The sequence below is a fragment of the Pseudoliparis swirei genome, chromosome 22, assembly GCF_029220125.1.
Source record: "Pseudoliparis swirei isolate HS2019 ecotype Mariana Trench chromosome 22, NWPU_hadal_v1, whole genome shotgun sequence".
Classification (NCBI taxonomy): Eukaryota; Metazoa; Chordata; class Actinopteri; order Perciformes; family Liparidae; genus Pseudoliparis; species Pseudoliparis swirei.
This window is the reverse complement of record NC_079409.1, coordinates 1,339,532-1,362,782: the sequence shown is the minus strand read 5'-3', so window position 1 is coordinate 1,362,782 and position 23,251 is coordinate 1,339,532. Positions and strand designations below refer to the sequence as shown.

Below are 23,251 nucleotides of genomic sequence, written 5' to 3'. Positions count from 1 at the left end.
AGGTGAGCCCCTTGTGTCCTGACCCGTGTGACCTCTGACCTTCTGCAGGAGGAGCAGCAGCAGTCGGTGCTGGGTGGAGCTGTGCTGGAGGAGGAGTTCACTCAGGCGGTCCGAGGCTCCTTCCTGAAGCTCACGGCCGCCATGGAGGAGGTGCTGCGCCTCCTGCAGCTCCTCCTCTCCTTCAGCTTCATCACCATCTTCACTCAGTAAGACCTCCGACACACACCTCCTTTTGTGTGGGGGTCACAGCCTAACATGACCTCCTCCTTCTCCCCCTCCTCCTCCTCCTCCTTCTCCTCCTCCTCCCCTTCCTCCCCCTCCTCCTCCTGCTTCTCCTCCTCCTCCCCTTCCTCCTCCTCCTGCTTCTCCTCCTCCTCCCCCTCCTCCTGCTCCTTCTCCTCCTCCTCCCCCTCCTCCTCCTTCTCCTCCTCCTCCTCGCCCTCCTCCCTCCTCCTCCTTCTCCTCCTCCTCCTCCTCCCTCCTCCTCCTCCTCCTCCTCCTTCTCCTCCTCCTTCTCCTCCTCCTCCTCGCCCTCCTCCCCCTCCTTCCCCCTCCCCTCCTCCCCCCTCCTCCTCCTCCTCAGAGGGTTCAGGTACCTCCTCCAGTACAGGAGGGACATTCTATTCGACAACCTCTACATCACCACCTACTTCAGACAGATTGATGCCCGCAGGAGGAGAGCGGTAACTTCATCTTCATCTTCATCACCATCAGGACCACGTGTCATAACCTTGGTGTCCTCTGCGGTGCGTTCAGGGGCAGCGCTGTATTCTACCTCTGAGGCGGTCAGAGAAGAAGAACTTGATCGACCCGTGGAGCCTGAAGGTCCACGAGGAGGAGAGAGGAGGCCTGGTGGGTCAGATCCAGAGATACACACGTAGATATATTATATATATATATAGATACACATTTACACGTAGATGTGTGTATCTTTATATGTGTATTTATATATATATATATATATAGATAGATACACATATACATATGTGTATATGTGTGTATATATATACATATACATATATCTGTACGTGTACATATATATATGTGTGTATGTATATATATATGTGTATATACTGTATATATATGTGTGTATGTATATATATATATATGTGTATATACTGTATATATGTGTGTATATACTGTATATATACTGTATGTGTGATATGTACACTACCGTTCAAAAGTTTGGGGTCACTTAGAAATGTCTTTATTCTTCAAAGTAAAGCTCTGTTTTTTCAATAAAGATAACATGAATCATAAATACCCTCTCTACATTGTTAATGTGGTAAATGACTCTTCTAGGTGAAACGTCTGGTTTCTAATGACATATCTCCAGAGGTGTATAGAGGCCCATTTCATCATCACTCCAGTGTTCTAATGGTACATTGTGTTATCGCCTTAGAAGACTAATGTCTGATTAGAAAACCCGTGCAATTATGTTAGCACAGCTGAAAACAGTTATGCTGGTGATATACAGGACTGTCTCAGAAAATTAGAATATTGTGATAAAGTTCTTTATTTTCTGTAATGCAATTAAAAAAACTAAAATGTCATGCATTCTGGATTCATTACAAATCAACTGAAATATTGCAAGCCTTTTATTCTTTTAATATTGCTGATTATGGCTTACAGCTTAAGAAAACTCTAAAATCCTATCTCATAAAATTTTAATATTTCCTCAGACCAAGTGAAAAAAAAGATTTATAACAGCTGAGTGTTTGTCAAGGCTCAGGAAACCCTTGCAGGTGTTTCGAGTTAATTAGACAATTCAAGTGATTTGTTTAATACCGTACTAGTATACTTTTTCATGATATTCTAATATTTAGAGATGGGATATTTGAGTTTCTTAAGCTGTAATATAATCAGCAATAAATCAGAATAAAGGCTTGCAATATTTCGGTTGATTTGTAATCCAGAATAATCATGAATTTGTTTTTAATTGCATTACAGAAAATAAAGAACTTCATCACAATATTCTAATTTTCTGAGACAGTCCTGTAAGCTATACAACTGGCCTTCCTTTGAGCTTGAAGTTTGAAGAACAAAATTAATACTTCAAATATAAATCATTATTTCTAACCTTGTCAATGTCTTGACTATATGTTCTATGAAATGTTCAATTCATTTATAAATAAAAGTGAGTTGTTTTCATGGAGGGGCACGAAATTGTCTGGATGACCCCAAACTTTTGAACGGTAGTGTATATATGTGTGTATATATGTGTGCATATATGTGTGTGTATATCTGTGTGTATATCTCTCTCTCTCTGTCCTGTAACTCCTCCTCAGAGCTCAGGTGTGCTGCAGCTGCTCAGCGTCTCTCTGCTCTCGCTGCTCCTCGTCTTTGTGGACGTCTCTCTGGTCCACGTCCTGGACATCGTCAGCACACACACCTTCACCCAGTTCAACCTGACCAGTAACACACACACACACACACCTTCACCCAGTTCAACCTGACCAGTAACACACACACACACACACACACCTTCACCCAGTTCAACCTGACCAGTAACACACACACACACCTTCACCCAGTTCAACCTGACCAGTAACACACACACACCTTCACCCAGTTCAACCTGACCAGTAACACACACACACACACCTTCACCCAGTTCAACCTGACCAGTAACACACACACACACACACCTTCACCCAGTTCAACCTGACCAGTAACACACACACACACCTTCACCCAGTTCAACCTGACCAGTAACACACACACACACCTTCACCCAGTTCAACCTGACCAGTAACACACACACACACACACCTTCACCCAGTTCAACCTGACTAGTAACACACATACACACACACACCTTCACCCAGTTCAACCTGACCAGTAACACACACACACACCTTCACCCAGTTCAACCTGACCAGTAACACACACACACACACCTTCACCCAGTTCAACCTGACCAGTAACACACACACACACACACACACCTTCACCCAGTTCAACCTGACCAGTAACACACACACACCTTCACCCAGTTCAACCTGACCAGTAACACACACACACACACCTTCACCCAGTTCAACCTGACCAGTAACACACACACACACACACCTTCACCCAGTTCAACCTGACCAGTAACACACACACACCTTCACCCAGTTCAACCTGACCAGTAACACACACACACACACCTTCACCCAGTTCAACCTGACCAGTAACACACACACACACACACCTTCACCCAGTTCAACCTGACCAGTAACACACACACACACCTTCACCCAGTTCAACCTGACCAGTAACACACACACACACACCTTCACCCAGTTCAACCTGACCAGTAACACACACACACACCTTCACCCAGTTCAACCTGACCAGTAACACACACACACACACACACCTTCACCCAGTTCAACCTGACCAGTAACACACACACACACACCTTCACCCAGTTCAACCTGACCAGTAACACACACACACACACACCTTCACCCAGTTCAACCTGACCAGTAACACACACACACACACACACACTCTCTGAGTCAGAGTGAAAGTCAGAGGCCTTCTGGGTAATGGAGTCCTCTCTGCAGGTAGTCACAAGGTGGACATCAGAGTGGGCGGAGCCTCCATGATGGCCCGCCTCCTGAGGAAGACGGTGTCGGCCTTCAACAGCTCGTCCATCCTCAGCGTCCAGACGGACAACAAGGGTAGGTCAAAGGTCAACTCTGAGGTCACAGAGGTGGAGAGCCAATCACAGCCTCAGAGCCAATCACAGCCACACTCTGATTGGCACAAAGGTCTTTGGAATTTTGGTCTAATTATTTAAATTCTCCACCTCTGATCTAGAAAAAAATAATCGAATAGAAAATAATTGTTATTTATTTATTGATTAGATTTCATGTATCAGTTTTATTTTTATTATTATTTATTTTTTATAGAATTTGTTACATTTCTTGAATTTTTTTTTAAATATATGTTTTGTTTAATTAATTATTATTATCCTTATTATTAACATTTTGTATGAATATTATTGCTTTTATTCCTTTTTCTTCTTCTGAAGGTGCCTTCACAACAAAAGCGAAACTATTTTTCGCGTCGCCCAAAACGCGTGAGTTTACTCGCTCGCCGTGTTCAAGCCATAAGCGTTGAGACGCTGCGCGAGGGGCGGGGCTTATCTCCGTGAGGGGCGGGGCTTATCTCCGTGTCTCGTCTCTGTAAAGACCGTTATTATCTCCTTCATCCACCAGAATAACTCACCACTAGTTCTGCTTTATATTTGTTGTGGACGTCCCACACACTAACGCCCTCGTGTTTGGGTTCATGACATTAATATACATATATATATATATTTATATATATATACTGTATATTTATACATGACATCACCCGTAGGCTCACTCAGCTCGGCCACTTTCACCGATGAAGTTACCGTTACGTCTGAAAGACTTCCGCTTCCAGCTACGAGAGAGAACTCAAGAGCTGATTGGCCGAGTTGCGAGATGACGCCTCAAAGTGGAAATATTTCAACTCGGGGCGAAAATTGTGCCGCTGTAAACGCGTCGGCCACATCGCGTCGCCCGGAAAAATATTGCGTCTATCGCAGCCACATGCGTTGACTTTACATGGGATTCAGTCGCGTGAAAAAATAGTTTCGCTTTTGGTGTGAACGCACCTTTATAGTATCATCATTATTATTATAATAATCTCAGGTTCCACCAGCAGAGGGCGACACTGTCTCTAAATGTTCATTCATAAACACACATTATAATACACACACTACACAAGGTTCTCCACTAGTCTTGGGCAGTGGATCTCCACTGGTCTTGGGCAGTGGTTCTCCACTGATCTGTGGCAGTGGTTCTCCACTGGTCTAGGGCAGTGGTTCTCAACTGATTTGGGGCAGTGGTTCTCCAATGGTCTCGGGCAGTGGTTCTCCACTGATCTGTGGCAGTGATTCTCAACTGGTCTGGGCAGTGGTTCTCAACTGGTCGGGCAGTGGTTCTCCACTGATCTGGGGCAGTGGTTCTCCACTGGTCTTGGGCAGTGGTTCTCCACTGCTCCGGGGCAGTGGTTCTCCACTGGTCAGTTGCAGTGGTTCTCCACTGGTCTTGGGCAGTGGTTCTCCACTGATCTGTGGCAGTGGTTCTCCACTGGTCTTGGGCAGTGGTTCTCCACTGGTCTTGGGCAGTGGTTCTCCACTGATCTAGGGCAGTGGTTCTCCACTGGTCTTGGGCAGTGGTTCTCCACTGCTCTTGGGCAGTGGTTCTCCACTGGTCTCGGGCAGTGGTTCTCCACTGATCTGGGGCAGTGGTTCTCCACTGGTCTTGGGAAGTGGTTCTCCACTTCTCTGAAGTAGTGGTTCTCCACTGGTCTTGGGCAGTGGTTCTCCACTGATCTGTGGCAGTGGTTCTCCACTGGTCAGTTGCAGTGGTTCTCCACTGGTCTTGGGAAGTGGTTCTCCACTGGTCTTGGGCAGTGGTTCTCCACTGATCTGTGGCAGTGGTTCTCCACTGATCTGGGGCAGTGGTTCTCCACTGGTCAGTTGCAGTGGTTCTCCACTGGTCTGGGGCAGTGGTTCTCCACTGGTCCGGGGCAGTGGTTCTCCACTGGTCTTGGGCAGTGGTTCTCCACTGATCTAGGGCAGTGGTTCTCCACTGCTCTTGGGCAGTGGTTCTCCACTGGTCTTGGGCAGTGGTTCTCCACTGGTCTGGGGCAGTGGTTCTCCACTGGTCAGTTGCAGTGGTTCTCCACTGGTCTTGGGCAGTGGTTCTCCACTGGTCCGGGGCAGTGGTTCTCCACTGGTCTTGGGAAGTGGTTCTCCACTGGTCTTGTGAAGTGGTTCTCCATTGGTCTTGGGCAGTGGTTCTCCACTGGTCTGGGGCAGTGGTTCTCCACTGGTCTTGGGCAGTGGTTCTCCACTGGTCTCGGGCAGTGGTTCTCCACTGGTCTCGGGCAGTGGTTCTCCACTGGTCTTGGGAAGTGGTTCTCCACTGGTCCGGGGTAGTGGTTCTCCACTGCTCTGGAGCAGTGGTTCTCCACTGGTCAGTTGCAGTGGTTCTCCACTGATCTAGGGCAGTGGTTCTCCACTGGTCTTGGGAAGTGGTTCTCCACTGATCTGGGGCAGTGGTTCTCGACTGGTCTTGGACAGTGGTTCTCCACTGATCTCGGGCAGTGGTTCTCCACTGGTCTTGGGAAGTGGTTTCCCACTGCTCTGGAGCAGTGGTTCTCCACTGGTCCGGGGTAGTGGTTCTCCACTGGTCTTGGGAAGTGGTTCTCCACTGGTCTTGGGCAGTGGTTCTCCACTGGTCTTGGGCAGTGGTTCTCCACTGGTCTAGGGCAGTGGTTCTCCACTGGTCAGTTGCAGTGGTTCTCACTGGTCTTGGGCAGTGGTTCTCCACTGGTCTGGGGCAGTGGTTCTCCATTGGTCTTCGGCAGTGGTTCTCCACTGGTCTTGGGAAGTGGTTCTCCACTGGTCTGGGGAATGATTCTTCCACTGGTCTGGGGAAGTGGTTCTCCACTGGTCTGGGACAGTGGTTCTCCACTGGTCTGGGACAGTGGTTCTCAACTGATCTGTGGCAGTGGTTCTCCACTGGTCTTGGGCAGTGGTTCTCCACTGGTCTTGGGCAGTGGTTCTCCACTGGTCTTGGGCAGTGGTTCTCCACTGATCTGGGGCAGTGGTTCTCCACTGGTCTTGGGCAGTGGTTCTCCACTGATCTGGGGCAGTGGTTCTCCACTGGTCTGGGACAGTGGTTCTCAACTGATCTGGGCAGTGGTTCTCCACTGGTCTTGGGCAGTGGTTCTCCACTGGTCTTGGGCATTGGTTCTCTACTTCTCTGAAGTAGTGGTTCTCCACTGATCTGTGGCAGTGGTTCTCCATTGGTCTTGGGCAGTGGTTCTCCACTGGTCTTGGGAAGTGGTTCTCCACTGGTCTCGGGCAGTGGTTCTACACTGGTCTTGGGCAGTGGTTCTCCACTGCTCTGGGCCAGTGGTTCTCCACTGGTCTGCAGTGGTTCTCCACTGGGCAGTGGTTCTCCACTGGTCAGGGGCAGTGGTTCTCCACTGGTCTAGGCAGTAGTTCTCCACTGGTCTGGGCAGTGGTTTTCCACTGGTCTGGGCAGTGGTTCTCCACTGGTCTTGGGCAGTGGTTCTCCACTGGTCTGGCAGTGGTTCTCCACTGGTCTTGGGCAGTGGTTCTCCACTGGTCCGGGCAGTGGTTCTCCACTGGTCTTGGGCAGTGGTTCTCCACTGGTCTGCAGTGGTTCTCCACTGGTCTGGGCAGTGGTTCTCCACTGGTCTGGGCCAGTGGTTCTCCACTGGTCTTGGGGCAGTGGTTCTCCACTGGTCTGGGCAGTGGTTCTCCACTGGTCTTGGGCAGTGGTTCTCCACTGGTCTGGGGCAGTGGTTCTCCACTGGTCTGGGGCAGTGGTTCTCCACTGGTCTTGGGCAGTGGTCCTCCACTGGTCTTGGGCAGTGGTTCTCCACTGGTCTGGGATAGTGATTCTCCACTGGTCGGCAGTGGTTCTCCACTGGTCTAGGGCAGTGGTTCTCAACTGATTTGGGTAGTGGTTCTCCACTGCTCTGGAGCAGTGGTTCTCCACTGGTCTGGGCAGTGGTTCTCCACTGGTGAGTTGCAGTGGTTCTCCACTGGTCTTGGGCAGTGGTTCTCCACTGATTTGGGCAGTGGTTCTCCACTGGTCTTGGGCAGTGGTTCTCAACTGATTTGGGGCAGTGGTTCTCTAGTGGTCTGGGCAGTGGTTCTCCACTGGTCTGGGGCAGTGGTTCTCCACTGGTCTGGGGTAGTGGTTCTCCACTGGTCTGTTGCAGTGGTTCTCCACTGGTCAGTTGCAGTGGTTCTCCACTGGTCTTAGGAAGTGGTTCTCCACTGATCTGGGGCAGTGGTTCTCCACTGGTTTGGGGAAGTGGTTCTCCACTGGTCTTGGGAAGTGGTTCTTCACTGGTCTGAGCCAGTGGTTCTCCACTGGTCTCGGGCAGTGGTTCTCCACTGGTCTTGGGCAGTGGTTCTCCACTGGTCTGGGGCAGTGGTTTTCCACTGGTCTGGGCAGTGGTTTTCCACTGGTCTGGGCAGTGATTCTCAACTGGTCTGGGCAGTGGTTCTCAACTGGTCGGGCAGTGGTTCTCCACTGGTCGAGGCAGTGGTTCTCTCCACTGTTTGGGCAGTGGTTCTCCACTGGTCTGGGGCAGTGGTTCTCCACTGGTCTGGGGCAGTGGTTCTCCACTGGTCTTGGGCAGTGGTTCTCCACTGGTCTGAAGTGGTTCTCCACTGGTCTGGGCAGTGGTTCTCCACTGGTCTGGGCAGTGGTTCTCCACTGATCTGGGCAGTGGTTCTCCACTGGTCTTGGGAAGTGGTTCTCCACTGGTCTTGGGCAGTGGTTCTCCACTGGTCTTGGGCAGTGGTTCTCCACTGGTCTCGGGCAGTGGTTCTCCACTGCTCTTGGGCAGTGGTTCTCCACTGGTCTCGGGCAGTGGTTCTCCACTGATCTAGGGCAGTGGTTCTCCACTGGTCTGGGGCAGTGGTTCTCCACTGGTCTTGGGCAGTGGTTCTCCACTGATCTGGGGCAGTGGTTCTCCACTGGTCTAGGGCAGTGGTTCTCCACTGGTCTGGGGCAGTGGTTCTCCACTGGTCTGGGCAGTGGTTCTCCACTGGTCTTGGGCAGTGGTTCTCCACTGGTCTTGGGCAGTGGTTCTCCACTGGTCTTGGGAAGTGGTTCTCCAGTGGTTCTCCACTGGTCTGGGCAGTGGTTCTCCACTGTCTGGCAGTGGTTCTCCACTGATCTGGGGCAGTGGTTCTCCACTGGTCTGGGGCAGTGGTTCTCCACTGGTCTGGGCCAGTGGTTCTCTAGTGGTCTGGGGTAGTGGTTCTCCACTTGTACGGGGCAGTGGTTCTCCACTGGTCTTGGGAAGTGGTTCTCCACTGGTCAGTTGCAGTGGTTCTCCACTGGTCCGGGGCAGTGGTTCTCCACTGGTCTTGGGAAGTGGTTCTCCACTGGTCTTGGGCAGTGGTTCTCCACTGGTCTTGGGCAGTGGTTCTCCACTGATCTGGGGCAGTGGTTCTCCACTGGTCTTGGGAAGTGGTTCTCCACTGATCTGTGGCAGTGGTTCTCCACTGGTCTTGGGAAGTGGTTCTCCACTGATCTGTGGCAGTGGTTCTCCACTGGTCTAGGGCAGTGGTTCTCCACTGGTCTTGGGCAGTGGTTCTCCACTGGTCTCGGGCAGTGGTTCTCCACTGGTCTTGGGCAGTGGTTCTCCACTGATCTGGGGCAGTGGTTCTCCACTGGTCTTGGGAAGTGGTTCTCCACTGGTCTTGGGCAGTGGTTCTCCACTGGTCTTGGGCAGTGGTTCTCCACTGGTCAGTTGCAGTGGTTCTCCACTGATCTAGGGCAGTGGTTCTCCATTGGTCTTGGGCAGTGGTTCTCCACTGGTCTTGGGAAGTGGTTCTCCACTGATCTGTGGCAGTGGTTCTCCACTGGTCTGGGGCAGTGGTTCTCCACTGGTCTGGGTAGTGGTTCTCCACTGGTTTGGGCAGTGGTTCTCCACTGGTCTGGGCAGTGGTTCTCCACTGGTCTGGGCAGTGGTTCTCCACTGGTCTTGGGTAGTGGTTCTCCACTGGTCTGGGTAGTGGTTCTCCACTGGTCTGGGGCAGTGGTTCTCCACTGGTCTTGGGCAGTGGTTCTCCACTGGTTTGGGCAGTGGTTCTCCACTGGTCTGGGGCAGTGGTTCTCCACTGGTCTTGGGCAGTGGTTCTCCACTGCTCTTGGGCAGTGGTTCTCCACTGGTCTGGGTAGTGGTTCTCCACTGGTTTGGGCAGTGGACCTCCACTAGTCTGAGGCAGTGGTTCTCCACTGGTCTGGGCAGTGGTTTTCCACTGGTCTGGGCAGTGGTTTTCCACTGGTCTGGGCAGTGGTTCTCCACTGGTCTGGGGCAGTGGTTCTCCACTGGTCTGGGTAGTGGGCAGTGGTTCTCCACTGGTCTTGGGCAGTGGTTCTCCACTGGTCTGGCAGTGGTTCTCCACTGGTCTCTGGCAGTGGTTCTCCACTGGTCTCGGGCAGTGGTTCTCCACTGGTCTTGGGCAGTGGTTCTCCACTGATCTGGGGCAGTGGTTCTCCACTGATCTGGGGCAGTGGTTCTCCACTGGTCTGGGGCAGTGGTTCTCCACTGGTCTTGGGAAGTGGTTCTCCACTGGTCTTGGGCAGTGGTTCTCCACTGCTCTGGAGCAGTGGTTCTCCACTGGTCAGTTGCAGTGGTTCTCCACTGGTCTTGGGCAGTGGTTCTCCATTGATCTAGGATAGTGGTTCTCCACTGGTCTTGGGCAGTGGTTCTCCACTGGTCTGGGGCAGTGGTTCTCCACTGGTCTGGGTAGTGGTTCTCCACTGGTCTGGGCCAGTGGTTCTCCACTGGTCTTGGGCAGTGGTTCTCCACTGGTCTCGGGCAGTGGTTTTCCACTGGTCTTGGGAAGTGGTTCTCCACTGGTCTTGGGCAGTGGTTCTCCACTGATCTAGGGCAGTGGTTCTCCACTGGTCTTGGGCAGTGGTTCTCCACTGGTCTTGGGAAGTGGTTCTCCACTGGTCTTGGGCAGTGGTTCTCCACTGATCTGGGCAGTGGTTCTCCATTGGTCTTGGGCAGTGGTTCTCCACTGGTCTGGGCAGTGGTTCTCCATTGGTCTTGGGCAGTGGTTCTCCACTGGTCTAGGGCAGTGGTTCTCCACTGGTCTTGGGCAGTGGTTCTCCACTGGTCTTGGGCAGTGGTTCTCCACTGGTCTGGCAGTGGTTCTCCACTGATCTGGGGCAGTGGTTCTCCACTGGTCTTGGGAAGTGGTTCTCCACTGGTCTAGGGCAGTGGTTCTCCACTGGTCTTGGGCAGTGGTTCTCCACTGGTCCGGGGCAGTGGTTCTCCACTGGTCTTGGGGCAGTGGTTCTCCACTGGTCTGGGCAGTGGTTCTCCACTGGTCTGGGGCAGTGGTTCTCCACTGGTCTGGGCAGTGGTTCTCCACTGGTCTTGGCTAGTGGTTCTCCACTGGTCTTGGGCAGTGGTTCTCCACTGATCTGGGGCAGTGGTTCTCCACTGGTCTGGGCAGTGGTTCTCCACTGGTCTGGGCAGTGGTTCTCCACTGGTCTGGGTAGTGGTTCTCCACTGATCTGGGCAGTGGTTCTCCACTGGTCTGGGGCAGTGGTTCTCCACTGGTCTAGGCAGTGGTTCTCTACTGGTCTGGGCAGTGGTTCTCCACTGGTCTTGGGCAGTGGTTCTCCACTGGTGTTGGGCAGTGGTTCTCCACTGGTCTGGGGAATGATTCTTCCACTGGTCTGGGGAAGTGGTTCTCCACTGGTCTGGGACAGTGGTTCTCCACTGGTCTTGCAGTGGTTCTCCACTGGTCTTGGGCAGTGGTTCTCCACTGGTCTGGGCAGTGGTTCTCACTGGTCTGGGGAAGTGGTTCTCCACTGGTCTGGGACAGTGGTTCTCCACTGGTCTGGGACAGTGGTTCTCAACTGATCTGGGCAGTGGTTCTCCACTGGTCTTGGGAAGTGGTTCTCCACTGGTCTTGGGCAGTGGTTCTCCACTGGTCTCGGGCAGTGGTTCTCCACTGATCTGGGGCAGTGGTTCTCCACTGGTCTGGGGCAGTGGTTCTCCACTGATTTGGGCAGTGGTTCTCCACTGGTCTTGGGCAGTGGTTCTCCACTGGTCTGGGGCAGTGGTTCTCCACTGGTCTTGGGCAGTGGTTCTCCACTGGTCTTGGGCAGTGGTTCTCCACTGGTCTTGGGCAGTGGTTCTCCACTGGTCTTGGGCAGTGGTTCTCCACTGATCTGGGGCAGTGGTTCTCCACTGGTCTGGGGCAGTGGTTCTCCACTGGTCTTGGGCAGTGGTTCTCCACTGGTCTGGGGCAGTGGTTCTCCACTGGTCTTGGGCAGTGGTTCTCCACTGGTCAGTTGCAGTGGTTCTCCACTGATCTGGGGCAGTGGTTCTCCACTGGTCTGGGCAGTGGTTCTCCACTGGTCTAGGGCAGTGGTTCTCCACTGGTCTGGGCAGTGGTTCTCCACTGGTCCGGGGTAGTGGTTCTCCACTGGTCTTGGGAAGTGGTTCTACACTGGTCTTGGGCAATGGTTATCCACTGCTCCGGGGCAGTGGTTCTCCACTGGTCAGTTGCAGTGGTTCTCCACTGGTCTTGGGCAGTGGTTCTCCACTGATCTGTGGCAGTGGTTCTCCACTGATTTGGGCAGTGGTTCTCCACTGGTCTTGGGCAGTGGTTCTCAACTGATTTGGGGCAGTGGTTCTCTAGTGGTCTGGGGTAGTGGTTCTCCACTTGTACGGGGCAGTGGTTCTCCACTGGTCTGGGCCAGTGGTTCTCTAGTGGTCTGGGGTAGTGGTTCTCCACTTGTACGGGGCAGTGGTTCTCCACTGGTCTTGGGAAGAGGTTCTCCACTGATCTGTGGCAGTGGTTCTCCACTGGTCTTGGGCAGTGGTTCTCCACTGATCTGTGGCAGTGGTTCTCCACTGGTCTTGGGCAGTGGTTCTCCACTGGTCTCGGGCAGTGGTTCTCCACTGGTCTGGGCAGTGGTTCTCCACTGGTCTTGGGAAGTGGTTCTCCACTGGTCTGGGCAGTGGTTCTCCACTGGTCTTGGGCAGTGGTTCTCCACTGGTCTTGGGCAGTGGTTCTCCACTGGTCTTGGGAAGTGGTTCTCCACTTCTCTGAAGTAGTGGTTCTCCACTGGTCCGGGGTAGTGGTTCTCCACTGGTCTTGTGAAGTGGTTCTCCACTGCTCTTGGGCAGTGGTTCTCCACTGGTCTCGGGCAGTGGTTCTCCACTGATCTGGGGCAGTGGTTCTCCACTGGTCTCGGGCAGTGGTTCTCCACTGGTCTGGGCAGTGGTTCTCCACTGATCTGGGGCAGTGGTTCTCCACTGGTCTTGGGCAGTGGTTCTCCACTGGTCTGGGGCAGTGGTTCTCCACTGGTCTTAGGAAGTGGTTCTCCACTGATCTGGGGCAGTGGTTCTCCACTGGTCTTGGGCAGTGGTTCTCCACTGGTCTGGCAGTGGTTCTCCACTGGTCTGGTGGTTCTCCACTGGGCAGTGGTTCTCCACTGGTCTGGCAGTGGTTCTCCACTGGTCTGGGGCAGTGGTTCTCCACTGGTCTTGGGCAGTGGTTCTCCACTGGTCTGGCAGTGGTTCTCCACTGTCTTGGGCAGTGGTTCTCCACTGGTCTAGGCAGTGGTTCTCCACTGGTCTGGGCAGTGGTTCTCCACTGGTCTGGGGCAGTGGTTCTCCACTGGTCTGGGGTAGTGGTTCTCCACTGGTCTAGGCAGTGGTTCTCCACTGGTCTGGGGCAGTGGTTCTCCACTGGTCTGGGGCAGTGGTTCTCCACTGGTCTGGGTAGTGGTTCTCCACTGGTCTGGGGCAGTGGTTCTCTACTGGTCTGGGCAGTGGTTCTCTACTGGTCTGGGGCAGTGGTTCTCTAGTTTCAAGTTTTTATTGTCACATCCCCTTTTATACAAGTATAATCGGTTTGTGAAATTCTTATGTGCAAAACACCCGACAGCAGTAGCAGACTAAAAAAGAATAAGAATGAGGAATAAACTATACAATATCCACACAAAAAGAAGAAAGTATTAACAATATATGTATATAAAACAATGTAATAGAATATACATCATGGCAATATATATATATAAAACAATGTAATAAAATATACACTTTTTTTTGAGACTATATATATATATATGTATATACATACAATATATATATACAATATATATATATATAAACAATGTAATAAAATATACACCGTGGCCATAGATATTCACAGAATATGTTCTGGTGTATAGTGTAATGAGGGTCTCAGTCCTTGTTCAGCAGCCTGATGGCCTGACTGAAGAAGCTGTCCCTCAGTCTGTTTGTGCGGCACTTGATACTAACTTAACTACTGCCTGACGGTAGAAGGGTGAACAGTTTGTGGCCGGGGTGGTTATTGTCTGCCACCATCCGCTTGGCCCTGGCCACGCACCCGTTGGTGTATATGTCCAGGATGGAGCGAAGCTCACCTCCAACGATGTACTGTGCCCGACACCACCACCTCTGTAGTGCCCTACGCCCAGGGCGGTGCAGTTCCCGTACCAGGCGGTGATGCAACCTGTCAGAACACTCGATGGTACTGGTGTAGAATGTTCTGAGGATGCGGGGCCATGTTGAATTTCCTCAGTCGCCTAAAAAGGAAATACAGGCGTTGTTGGGCCCTTTTCACTGCACGGAGAGTGGTGGTAGTCCATGTGAGGTCTCCTCGGAGATGTGCACGCTCGAGAACTTGACTGCTGACCCTCTCTACTGCAACTCTGTCTATGGAGATGAGGTGTGTCTCTCTCCGCTTCCTGTAGTCCACGATCAGCTCCTTGGTCTTCTTGGACGTTGAGGGACGAGGCTGTTCTCCTGGCACCACTGTACCAGTGATCAACCTCTCTCCCTGTAGGCTGTCTGCATTGTCGTGCGTGGGTGATCAGCCCCAACACTGTTGTGGCATCAGCAAACTTGATGATGACGTTGGAGCTGTGCATGGCCAGATGCAGTCGTGGGTGTACAGGAGTAGAGGAGAGGCTCAACTCTTACCATCCCTGAGGCTCCCGTGTTGAGGTCAGCGGCTCTGGTGGTGGTATCACTGCCCATCCTCACTCACTCTGGCGTGCGGCCGACAGGGAAGTCCAGTATCCAGCTGCACATGGTAGAGTGCAGGCCTAGACCTCTGAGCTTGGTGTCGAGCTTGGGCGGGAACAATAGTGTTGAGCAGCTGAGCTGTAGTCCACAACCAGCATTACGCACACAACAGTTCCTCCTCCAGGTGGGAAAGCGGCGGTTATTGAAGTGCCGCGGCACCGCGCTAGATCGGTGGATCTGTTTTGACTGATATGCAAATTGCCATGGGTCCAGCGTGGCAGGCATACGGAACAAATGAAGTCCTTGACCAACCTCTCGAAGCATTTACTGACAATCGAGGTGAGGGCTCGGGTCTCCAGTCATTCAGGCAGGTTACCTTGGGGTATTTGGGGACAGGCACAATGGTGGACATCTTGAAGCTCTCAGGAACAACAGCCTGGGACAGGAGAGGTTGAAGATGTCTGCGAAGACTCCTGCCAACTGGTCTGCACATGCTCTGAGGTAGCCTCGGGATGTGGTCGGGACCTGCCGCCTTCCGGATGTCCACCGCTTGAAGGCTCTGCGCACGTCCAGCCTCTGAGATGATCAGCAGGCTGGATCTCCTCGAGCAATGGCGCTGCCCGCCCGGCGGGCTGCCCGTGTCACGTCGAACCGAGCAAAGAATGTATTTAGCTCGCCTGGGAGGGAGGTAGAGGACTTCTCTTCACCGCTGGTTCTCCTCTGAAGTCCGTGATTGTCTGTAGCCCCTTCCACACACCTCTCACGTCACTTGGCTCTTAGAGCTTTTCTCCACCTTGTTCCTGAACTCCCGCTTGGCAGAGCTGATGGTCTTCGGAGGTCGTAGCGGGCTCTTTTGTATTCCGCCATATTCCCACGAGTCAGCGGTGTTACGCGATCAAGGGAGTGCAAAGCGCGAACATCGCCATTTATCCCACGCAGTTTCTGGTTGGGATAAATCCGAACCGACTTCAGTAGGAACAACGTCATCTATGCATTTCCTTGATGAACCCGGTGACTGAGGACGCGTACTCACTGGCGTTGTTGTGTCCGTAGCGACCCTGAACACATCCCAGTCCAGCACGTTCAAAACAGTCCTGTAGCATAGACTCCGATTGGTCCTGACCAGCGTTGCACTTCCTTCACAGCGATTGGTTGCTGCTTCAGCTTCTGCCTGTAGGCGGGAGTAGTTGGATGGGCGGTGGTCCGATTTGCGGCTTAACGGTGGATGGAGGAGGCTTTGTATCCATCCCGGAAGGGAGTGTAGCAGTGGTCGAGAATCCGCTCCCCAGCCAGTGTTGCTTGTTATGTGTTGGTAGAACTTGGGAGAACTTTCTTCAGGTTAAACTTTTGTTGTGTCCCGCCACAATGAAAGCAGCCTCGGGTGTGCCGACTCCTGCTTCGCTGATCGCCCCGTAGAGTTCCTTCAGCGCTATGTCCGTGTCCAGCTGAGGCGGAATGTACACAGCGATTCTGGTGACGGGCTGTAAACTCCAGCTTGTTAGCCAGAATGGTCGACACATGAGCATTATGTACTCCAGGTCCGGGGAACAGAAACGACTTGAGAGTATGTACATGACTTTGGTTGCACAAGATCTGTTTATCATGAGACATACCCCCCTCCACGATCTTTACCAGAGAGTCTTTGTTCTGTCCATGGCTGTGGACGGAAAATCCTAGTTGCCTCGATGGCTGATCGGTAACCTCCTCCGACATCCATGTCTCCGTAAGGCAGATGATGCAGTTGTCCTTGGTTTCGGTGGAATTGAATACGAGCCTGTAGCTCGCGCAGCTTATTGTCCAAAGACTGTGCATTACCTTGCCAGTAAAATGGTGGGTGGTAAGTGGGGCCGATTGGCTCGGCGTCTCAGCCTAACCAACCGCCAGCTACGCTTTCAGCTCGCTTTCCCCTCCGTCGTGGCGGCGCGCTTGCGGAGATCGCGCCTAAAATGGACGGAGATAGTTCCGCTTCTGTTCCTGGCGGGGCGTCCGAGTAAGAGTTGAAAAACTCTGGTAGGCGGCGAGCAACTGCGATCAATCTCCAGAAGTGTGCATCTGTCGTGACGTTAACTGACTGCTAACGTTTCTTATGCGCAAAAATAGTCGCAATAAGAAGAATAAATAACAAAAAACTACTACAAAATCCGGGAGCTCGCAACACAGCAGCCATCACGTACGGCGCCATATCTACTGGTCTGGGCAGTGGTTCTCCACTGGTCCGGGGCAGTGGTTCTCTACTGGTCTGGGGCAGTGGTTCTCTACTGGTCTGGGGTTCTCCACTGTCCGGTGGTTCTCTACTGGTCTGGGGCAGTGGTTCTCTACTGGTCTGGGGCAGTGGTTCTCTACTGGTCTGGGGCAGTGGTTCTCTACTAGTCTGGGGCAGTGGTTCTCTACTGGTCTGGGCAGTGGTTCTCCACTGGTCTGGGGCAGTGGTTCTCTACTGGTCTGGGCAGTGGTTCTCTACTGGTCTGGGGCAGTGGTTCTCCACTGGTCTGGGCAGTGGTTCTCCACTGGTCCGGGGCAGTGGTTCTCCACTGGTCTGGGGCAGTGGTTCTCCACTGGTCTGGGGCAGTGGTTCTCTACTGGTCTGGGGCAGTGGTTCTCCACTGGTCTGGGGCAGTGGTTCTCTACTGGTCTGTGGAAGTGGTTCTCCACCGGTCTGGGTAGTGGTTTCTCTACTGGTCTGGGTAGTGGTTCTCCACTGGTCTGCAGTGGTTCTCCACTGGTCTGGGTAGTGGTTCTCCACTGGTCTGGGTAGTGGTTCTCCACTGGTCTGGGGCAGTGGTTCTCTACTGGTCTGGGCAGTGGTTCTCCACTGGTCTGGGTAGTGGTTCTCACTGGTCTGGGTAGTGGTTCTCTACTGGTCTGGGTAGTGGTTCTCTACTGGTCTGGGTAGTGGTTCTCCACTGGTCTGGGTAGTGGTTCTCCACTGGTCTGGGGCAGTGGTTCTCTACTGGTCTGGGCAGTGGTTCTCCACTGGTCTGGGGCAGTGGTTCTCCACTGGTCTGGGTAGTGGTTCTCCACTGGTCTGGGGCAGTGGTTCTCTACTGGTCTGGGGCAGTGGTTCTCTACTGGTCTGGGGCAGTGGTTCTCCACTGGTCTGGGTAGTGGTTCTCCACTGGTCTGGGGCAGTGGTTCTCCACTGGTCTGGGGCAGTGGTTCTCTACTGGTCTGGGTAGTGGTTCTCTACTGGTCTGGGGCAGTGGTTTTCTACTGGTCTGGGCAGTGGTTCTCCACTGGTCCGGGGCAGTGGTTCTCCACTGGTCTGGGGCAGTGGTTCTCCACTGGTCTGGGTAGTGGTTCTCACTGGTCTGGGTAGTGGTTCTCCACTGGTCTGGGGCAGTGGTTCTCCACTGGTCTGGGGCTGTGGTTATCCACTGGTCTGGGTAGTGGTTCTCCACTGGTCTGGGGCAGTGGTTTATCTTACTGGTCTGGGCAGTGGTTCTCCACTGGTCTGGGGCAGTGGTTCTCTACTGGTCTGGGGCAGTGGTTCTCTATTAGTCTGGGCAGTGGTTCCTCCCACTGGTCTGGGGCAGTGGTTCCCACTGGTTCAGCAGTGGTTCTCTACTGGTCTGGGCAGTGGTTCTACTGGTCTGTGGTAGTGGTCTCCACTGGTCTGGGGTCTCCACTGGTCTGGGGTCTCCACTGGTCTGGAGTCTCCACTGGTCTGGGGTCTCCACTGGTCTGGGGGCAGTGGTTCTCACTGGTCTGGGCAGTGTTCTCAACTAGCCTGCAGTGGTTCTCCTACTCGGGTCTGGGCAGTGGCCTCCTCACTGAGTCTGGGGCAGTGGTTCTCACTGGTCTGGGGCAGTGGTTCTCCACTGGTTCAAAGCAGTGGTTCTCTCACTGGTCTGGGGCAGTGGTTCTCACTGGTCTGGGGCAGTGGTTCTCCACCGGTCTGGGGCAGTGGTTCTCCACTGGTCTGCAGGCTCACCGGTCTGTGCAGTGGCTCACTGGTTCAAAGTGGTTCTCTGACTAGTCTGGGGCAGTGGTTCTCATCGTCTGGGTAGTGGTTCTCCACTGGTCTGGGGCAGTGGTTCACTGGTCTGCAAAATTTCACTGGTCTCAAGTGGCTCTCCACTGGTCTGGGCAGTGGTTCTCCACTGGTCTGGGGCAGTGGTTCTCCACTGGTCTGGGCAGTGGTTCCTCCCACTGGTCTGGGGCAGTGGTTCTCTACTGGTCTGTAGGCTCTCACTGGTCTGCAGTGGCTCTCTACTTGTCTGTGGGAAGTGGTTCTCCACTTGGTCTGGGTAGTGGCTCGCCACTGGTCTAAAGGTGGTTCTTCACTGGTCTGGGCAGTGGGTTCTCCACTGGTCTGGGGCAGTGGTTCTCCACTGGTCTGGGGCAGTGGTTCTCTACTGGTCTGGGGCAAGTGGTTCTCCTACCGGTCTGGGGGCAGTGGTTCTCACTGGTCTGGGTAGTGGTTCTCTACTGCGCTTCAAAGGTGTCTCTCCACTGGTCTGGGGCAGTGGTCTCCACTGGTCTGCAGTGGTTCTCCACTGTCTGGGGTGGGTTCTCATTGGGTCTGGGCAGTGGTTCTCACTGGTCTGGGGCAGTGGTTCTCCATCACCGGTCTGGGCAGTGGCTACCTCTACTGGTCTGGGTAGTGGTTCCCTCACTGGTCTGGGCAGTGGTTCTCTACTGGTCTGGGGCAGTGGTTCTCCACATTAGTCTGGGTGTAGTGGGTTCTCTGTCGGTCTGGGTGCAGTGGTCTTCACTGGTCTGGGCAGTGGTTCTCACTGGTCCAAAGGCAGTGAATTCTCTACTAGTCTGGGGCAGTGGTTCTCTACTGGTCTGTGGGTAGTGGTTCTCCACTGGTCTGCAGTGGTTCTCCACTGGTCTGGGGTAGTGGTTCTCTTACTGGTCTGGGGCAGTGGTTCTCCACTGGTCTGGGCAGTGGTTCTCACTGGTCTGGGTAGTGGTTCTCTACTGGTCTGGGTAGTGGTTCTCTCACTGGTCTGGGTAGTGGTTCTCTACTGGTCTGGGTAGTGGTTCTCCACTGGTCTGGGCAGTGGCTTCTCTCACTGGTCTGGGGTAGTGGTTCTCTTACTGGTCTGGGTAGGTTCTCTACTGGTCTGGGTAGTGGTTCTCTACCGGTCTGGGGGTAGTGGTTCTCTATCACTGGCCTGGGGCAGTGGTTCTCCACTGGTCTGGGGTAGGTGGTTCTCCACTGGTCTGGGGTAGTGGTTCTTCACTGGTCTTGGGCAGTGGTTCTTAACTGGTCTGGGTAGTGGTTCTCTCACTGGTCTGTGGAAGTGGTTCTCATCACTGGTCTGGGGCAGTGGTTCTCACTGGTCTGCCTTGGGACGACCATCTCCCCGAATGAAAGCTGAGACCTAAATCGAGGACATTTTAACTTCTCAAATGTATTAATGAAAAGACGCTTAGTTTGAACTCCGAGAGTTCAGAATATCACAGTATGCACAGCAATCTATTTAGGAACATTCCCTACAGTCAATTATGAACCAAGAAGCATCTACACACAATACAAGATATTACCACCAGTAACTTGGACTTAAAAAATACTAAACAGTGCTTTCATGCATAAACATGAAATTAAAAAAGTGTGGCTTAAAAGCCTCAAAAGATGTAATTCATGTCTCACCTACTGAACTTATGATATATAAAGCTGCTCTACAAGTCAGAATGGAGGAGCAGCTTTTACAATAATAAACTATAAATAAATTAAAATAAGGTAGCCTATAATTAAAAAAGATTCACATATTCAACATTAACTTTTCTTCTGATTATATTATAAATACTGAACATGAAGCAGCACTCACTTCAACCTTAGTGACCACTGACATGACCTGATGGAGGAATTCATAATAGGGGAACTGGGGATGTTTGTTAACACAAAGTCAATGTGGTCACACACGCACAGAAACACACGCACGCACGCGCGTCTGGATGTCCGCCGGGCGCGTGAATGACAGGACGCGAAAAATGCGCCTCATTCGGGCTGATTTTTTAAACTCGGGTGGTAAAAGTAGGCGAGCCTGTTGAAATGCTCCGCGTGACGTCACTGACGTCATACCGTTGAATCAAAACCTACGGAGGATATCGATCGTCTGGAAGCGGCCGTCATCCACAAGCAGCTCCTGGAGAAGCTGCGTGCGGCTACGGATAATATAATATGTAATATTAATATTATTAACCCAGACTCGAGGGCTTGATGGTCCGACGTGTGTGGGACTTCCTCAACAGAACGAAGAGTGTGTATTTCTTCCGTGGTGGACGGTGGTAAGGAGCTGTTATATGCCACGATAAGCCACGCCCCCTCTCCGGCGCGAGTGAAGAAAAAATGACGAATAGTCCGGCGAGTGAACTCACGCGAGTACATTTAGTAAAGCAACGCAAGTGTTCGCCTCCTCTGGCGTGACCGCAGCATGAAGGAGAGTGAACAGACCGCTGCAAAAAAAATGACCTTCAAAATAAAAGCACAAGATTTTTTTTCTCCCTTTTTTAAGAAAAGGCATCATATTTATTTCATGCCGTCGACATAAAATCACGTGGCCACATTAGGCCATGAGTTTGACACGTATGCCATAGATTAACGCGTTAACGCTGACAGTCTAATATATATACATATATGTATATATATGTATATGTTTGTCTCATGCTTGTTGTTGTTTACTGGACAAACAGCAGAATCACCAGCTGAGCAGAAACAGCATCTTAAAGCTGACCCAGTGACTGCGGTCCAGTCCTGGACCGACCGGGTCTGGATCAGGCCTCTGGAGGAGGATTATTGCGTAATCAGATTCACGAGAGCCGGAGGACAAAGGTCCAGTCAGAGGAGGAGCTGATCAAAGTGATCGATCAGATCAATACTCAGTGAAGTCTCAGGCACCAAGGAGTCTAACAGCATTAGTAACACGTTAGTAACACCTAGTAACGCATGAGTAACACGTGAGTCACATTAATAACACGTAGTAACACATTCACATTGTTTTGAGGGTTATTTGAGTCACCTCCTGAAGCCGTGTTTGATTCCTCCTGCAGCGCATCATCGCCTTCAACGCCTCCCTGAGCCTGGAGCTGCAACCCCAGGAGGACCAGCAGGGGAGTCAGGAGGAGTGCACTGCTGTTCTCCTCCAGCCCTCTAGAGGGCGACAGAGGCTGTGTCTCTCCCACCGGGTCTGGGGCAGTAGTTCTCCACTGGTCTGGGTAGTGGTTCTCCACTGGTTTGGGCAGTGGTTCTCCACTGGTCTGTGGAAGTGGTTCTCCACTGGTCTGGGCAGTGGTTCTCCACTGGTCTTGGGGCAGTGGTTCTCCACTGGTCTGGGCAGTGGTTCTCCACTGGTCTGGGGCAGTGGTTCTCCACTGGTCTGGGCAGTGGTTCTCACTGGTCTGGGCAGTGGTTCTCCACTGGTCTGGGCAGTGGTTCTCCACTGGTCTGGGTAGTGGTTCTCCACTGGTCTGGGGCAGTGGTTCTCCACTGGTCTAGGCAGTAGTTCTCCACTGGTTTGGGCAGTGGTTCTCCACTGGTCTGGGCAGTGGTTCTCCACTGGTCTGGGGCAGTGGTTCTCCACTGGTCTGGGGCAGTGGTTCTCCACTGGTCAGTTCCAGTGGTTCTCCACTGGTCTTGGGAAGTGGTTCTCCACTGATCTGTGGCAGTGGTTCTCCACTGGTCTTGGGCAGTGGTTCTCCACTGATCTGTGGCAGTGGTTCTCCACTGGTCTTGGGCAGTGGTTCTCCACTGCTCTGGAGCAGTGATTCTCCACTGGTTTTGGGAAGTGGTTCTCCACTGGTCTGGGCAGTGGTTCTCCACTGGTCTGGCAGTGGTTCTCCATTGGTCTTGGGCAGTGGTTCTCCACTGGTCTGGGCAGTGGTTCTCCACTGGTCTGGGCAGTGGTTCTCCACTGGTCTGGGGCAGTGGTTCTCCACTGGTCTGGGGCAGTGGTTCTCCACTGGTCTTGGGGCAGTGGTTCTCCACTGGTCTGGGGCAGTGGTTCTCCACTGGTCTGGGCAGTGGTTCTCCACTGGTCTGGGGCAGTGGTTCTCCACTGGTCTGGGGCAGTGGTTCTCCACTGGTCTGGGCAGTGGTTCTCCACTGGTCTGGGCAGTGGTTCTCCACTGGTCTGGGCAGTGGTTCTCCACTGGTCTGGGCAGTGGTTCTCCACTGGTCTGGGCAGTGGTTCTCCACTGGTCTGGGCAGTGGTTCTCCACTGGTCTGGGCAGTGGTTCTCCACTGGTCTGGGGCAGTGGTTCTCTACTGGTCTGGGGCAGTGGTTCTCCACTGGTCTGGGGCAGTGGTTCTCCACTGGTCTGGGCAGTGGTTCTCCACTGGTCTGGGCAGTGGCTCTCCACTGGTCTGGGCAGTGGTTCTCCACTGGTCTGGGTAGTGGTTCTCCACTGGTCTTGGGCAGTGTTTCTCCACTGGTCTTGCAGTGGTTCTCCACTGGTCTGTGGCAGTGGTTCTCCACTGGTCTGTGGCAGTGGTTCTCCACTGGTCTGTGGCAGTGGTTCTCCACTGGTCTGTGGCAGTGGTTCTCCACTGGTCTGGGCAGTGGTTCTCCACTGGTCTGGGGCAGTAGTTCTCCACTGGTCTGGGTAGTGGTTCTCCACTGGTTTGGGCAGTGGTTCTCCACTGGTCTGGGCAGTGGTTCTCCACTGGTCTGGGCAGTGGTTCTCCACT

The 23,251-nt window shown here is 52.9% G+C and overlaps 1 protein-coding gene across 1 annotated transcript in view; it reads left to right on the top strand.

The window, feature by feature from the left end:
- The window catches only part of LOC130213185 (disintegrin and metalloproteinase domain-containing protein 12-like), a 56,809-nt gene that overhangs the window by 1,842 nt on the left and 31,716 nt on the right, over positions 1-23,251 (top strand). The window contains exons 6-10 of the mRNA XM_056444651.1: positions 49-206; positions 584-683; positions 757-852; positions 2,289-2,415; positions 3,555-3,671. Coding sequence (XP_056300626.1) covers positions 49-206; positions 584-683; positions 757-852; positions 2,289-2,415; positions 3,555-3,671 — 598 coding nt within the window. The remainder of the gene's footprint in view (positions 1-48; positions 207-583; positions 684-756; positions 853-2,288; positions 2,416-3,554; positions 3,672-23,251) is intronic.